Source organism: Cydia fagiglandana, chromosome 3, assembly GCF_963556715.1.
Source record: "Cydia fagiglandana chromosome 3, ilCydFagi1.1, whole genome shotgun sequence".
NCBI lineage: Eukaryota > Metazoa > Arthropoda > Insecta > Lepidoptera > Tortricidae > Cydia > Cydia fagiglandana.
Window position 1 is genome coordinate 18,700,105 of NC_085934.1, and position 4,212 is coordinate 18,704,316.

General features: G+C 35.2%; 1 protein-coding gene across 1 annotated transcript; it reads right to left on the bottom strand.

Annotated features, from left to right (window-relative positions):
* Positions 1-439: 439 nt before the first annotated feature.
* LOC134680279 (GRIP and coiled-coil domain-containing protein 2-like) lies at positions 440-2,222 on the bottom strand. Its single transcript, XM_063539379.1, has one exon. The coding sequence runs from the start codon at positions 2,208-2,210 to the stop codon at positions 504-506; it is 1,707 nt and encodes a 568-aa protein (XP_063395449.1). The 5' UTR covers positions 2,211-2,222; the 3' UTR covers positions 440-503.
* Positions 2,223-4,212: the final 1,990 nt, after the last annotated feature.

The following is a 4,212-nucleotide window of genomic DNA, read 5'->3' on the forward strand; positions in this document are numbered from 1 at the left end:
TGGCACAATAACTCTACCATAGACACATTAACATTATCAACATTATGCATTTTAGTTACAACACTTACAACATAATGCATATTACTACTAGGTATTAGAAAATGTGCAAATTATCATGATTTCATAAATAAGTAACTAAAATAAAAAACTTGAAATATGACATTCTATCAGAACCGTAAACCAAGTGTCAAATTGTACTGGTAATCATGATAACTCCAAGTTTAATCGGTTAACCCCGGGTTAGTGGAATGGTTCAAGTGGAGCTAGCTAAAATGACCGACTTTAACTCTGTATACCTTTAAACTGTATTTATAAGTAGTTGAAATTATTATTTTTGACAAATGCGTTGTCCATTTTACGCCAAATACACAAAGGTAAGGATGACAAAGGTAAGAAACGATGTACAAACACAAAGAAAACCAGTAGGAACTTGCAAATTTATTACAACCGCACCAAAACAATTTACACAACTTTCACTAAAGCATAGTTGAAAGATTGTTCCTCTACTTTCGGGCCTTATCCCCGTTGTCTCTTTGAGGGACGTGTACCTTCTCAAATAGTGTGCCGAGCTCTCCATAGCGTCGTTCGTCACCAAAATTCTCAGTTACGTCATTTCTGAAAACCTTGTTGCCTTCAAATACAGAAACAGGCATTTGGCCGGCTGAGCGCAGATTTTTATTTCTTCTTTCCAATGGGTTTTTAGGAAAAAATTGTGTAAAGAAGCCATAGGAATCACAGATGCCCGACGCTGCTTGAAGTATTGATGAGACTGCCATTTGATCTTCGAGTCGCCGCTGGATAGCGGTGGCTTGCATATTTGCAACGATAGTTTGATATTTCGCTTCTAGTTTGTCTACAGCTTTTTTCGTTTCATCCTGACTGTCACCGGCTACTTCATTGATGATTTGAGCTCTTTGCCTGACTAATTGTATTTGAAACGAACATTCTACTAAATGTTTCTCTCGCTGCAATAAAGCAAGTTTAGATTCATACGCTCTGACACATTTCATTTTGGCTTTCTCCAATTTGATAATACGGTTTTGCAATATGTGATTTTGTATTCTAAATTGATCATCCTGTTCTTCATTAGGCCTATCTAACAACTTATTCAAAATTGATTGCAAATGTTCCTTACCAAATTTGTTTTGCTCTGATAGGCGTACTATCTCTGTTTCTTTCTGCTGTATAATTTTATCTTTCTCTGCAATAATTTCATCTTTTGATATGTTTATGTCTCTAAGCTCTTTAATTTTAATTTCATATTGGTTTTTTTGGTCTTCCAGTTTATTTTCAAACATCTGTCTTGTTTCATGTTTGATAGATGATTTGATGTTGAATAATTCTAATTTATGTCTGGCTTGAATTTCTTCAATTTCTTGATTTTTGAAATTATTCAAATTATTGATAAATTCTTGCATACTTTGAACTTTATCTATTAGCGCATTCCTAACATCCTTTTCTACTTTTAATTTCATTTTCAAAGAATTTAAAGTAGTGTTGCTATCATGCAAGCGCATAAAAAGGGTGGATGTATTATCTTTTTCTTGAGATTCGTCAGCGGCATCGTCTTCATTTGTTTTTTCTTTCATCTCGTTTAGTTCAAGATGTAATAATGCATTTTGCTTTTTAATTTCTTGCAATTTCGAAATAATGTTATGAGTGCGGTATATATAGGTTTCAGGTAACTGTAATTCTACACGTGGCTGTATAATACTTTGATTTTGGTGGGAATAGCTAGTTTGTTTAAAAGACAATTTCTCATTACTCTCTGTTGTGGTTGTTTCACTACTCATCATTGTGGCAACCTTCTTGTCTAAAACTACTGAATTGTGAAAGGGTTCTACAGTTTGTGTTTTCAAAGATTTGTTGAAATGTATCATATTACTTGCCTCTTCACAATCAAGAAGAAAACATCCGACTTCAGATGACGGTACTTCACTTAACGTCGGCTCACTGATAGGCATCAACTCCTTATCTGTAGGTTCTTCCAAAAACGGCTTATCAAGGATTCCTTTCGAGAGTTGGTAGCAAAGTGTGACAATATATTTATTCCGGAGAATTTTTTCGTGACTCTTACAAGCACAAAGTCGTTTGATCCATGCACTGCAGATACACGCTAACTCTCGATCCTTAAGTTGAGATATATGTGGCCGCATGATCTCTAAAAACTGTTCATATTCCCGGTCAAGATAATTTATATATTCTTCCATTATTGCGAAAACAATTTTGTCGGGTGTTCAATTCTTCCTGATTCTGTCATAACTATGACAGATTTATGACATGACATTAACATTAAAAGAGTTATAAGTTTGCTAGGGGTAGATAAATATTATTATCTTTGAGGTAAACACCGGAATAGCTAAGGTCGCCTCCAGAAACTCGCGAACTAAATTGACATGAGTTTGACAAATAAAATGATACCAGGAATAGCAAAGAAAAAATAGTCACGAGTATATGTCGATAAAATGATATCGATAAGTAGGTAAGTTATTGCAATTACTACCCAAGTCATAGTTATAAAGGGGTCACAACCGATTTCGATTTATATGAATGTCACGAGAGAAGTGGTTGATTCAATTGTAAGATTATGATGTGACGTTACCGATCAAATCAGGAGGTGCGTATACGAAACTGACAAATTTCTATCCTAGAGTCGGACCAAGAAAAGTCTGCAGTGGATTTGACAGCCCACGCAGTGTAAGTGTTATTTATACGTCATAATTTCATAAAATTTTGACGTTTAAAATAACTCGTGCACTGCGTGGGTTATCAAATCCGCTGCAGACTTTTCTTGGTCTGACTCTATGCAGGTTTGGGGGCAAGTTGTTTGTTTCAAGATCTCGGTTGTCGCCATAAATCTAAAATCGGTGACTTAATTTTATACATGTGACCAGTAGATGACACAAATTAAATGAGAAATTAATCACATTGTACGAAATATTTCCCCATCAGGGCCGGCCTTTTTTTGTATTTTGATCCAAAATCACTGTTTTTATGTTATCACCTTACTTGTTATTCTAGCTGTAAGTTTTCCTAACAAATGAAACAAAATAACTTCCCTTATGCTCCATGAAAAATGGTCCAAACCATACTCACAAATAATCAACTGGATCAAAGTCAAAATACAAATACTTACCAATCATCAGAGCGGTCTCTCTAAGAATTAGAGGAACGAGAAGAAGGATAGTAAGATTTGGATCTGAAGACGGCTGTGGAATACCCATCCTTGAAGATTAGATTTCTCTTTTTTCTACCGCACAACTGTTATTTAAATACGTTTAAAATTTGTATTATTTAACCTAACAAATGTGTTATACCCCAATAATATATTAATTACAATAATATGTTTATCCAATATCCTTATTGTCTCTATTACTATTAAATTGCACAATTTTCGAAATACCAAGTAACTTGTAAAATAAATTACTTAAAGACAAACTGACCGCGCAACAGTAGCGCCCCTAACGGTGAATTCTCGCGATATTCTCTAATTCAAACTTTTTTGAAAATATCGATATGCACAGCACTGGCCAAACTGTGGTATCATTTGTGCACATTGACCTGTCAATTTAGTTCGCGAGATTCTGGAGGCAACTGTAACTTTCAGATTAATTTTCTATGGAAAATAGGCAAAAAGAGGTCACAATCAAGCGATTAAGTACATAGAGTTAGGCCAAGAAAAGTCTGCAGCGATTTTGATACCTTGCGCAGTGCAAGTGTCATTTTAAACGTCAAACTTCTATGAAATTATAACGTTTAAATAATACTTACCCTGCGTGGGCTATCAAAATCGCTGCAGACCTTTCTTGGTCTAATTCCATTGCACTATAAATTTTCGACGTAGTTACGTAATGCGCTTATTATAGCACTGATGTCGTAATGGAGTACCAGATGTACTGTAAACGTTATTAAATGTCAACGAGCCAGGACAACAATGAACATTATCCGGGAATATCGCAACTAACTAACAATGGATATTGCTGGCTTCTCAAAACAAAATTTCTGGGAATTCCTCCATTCATACCAGTATTGTGGAAGGGAAATTAATCAATACTATTGCTTGTTTGTGATCCTACTAGAGTCAGACCAAGTAATGTCTGCAGCGGATTCGATAGGCCCACGCAGTGTCAGTGTTATTTATACGTCATAATTTCATAAAATTTTGACGTTTAAAATAACACGTGCACTGCGTGGGCTACCAAATCCGCTGCA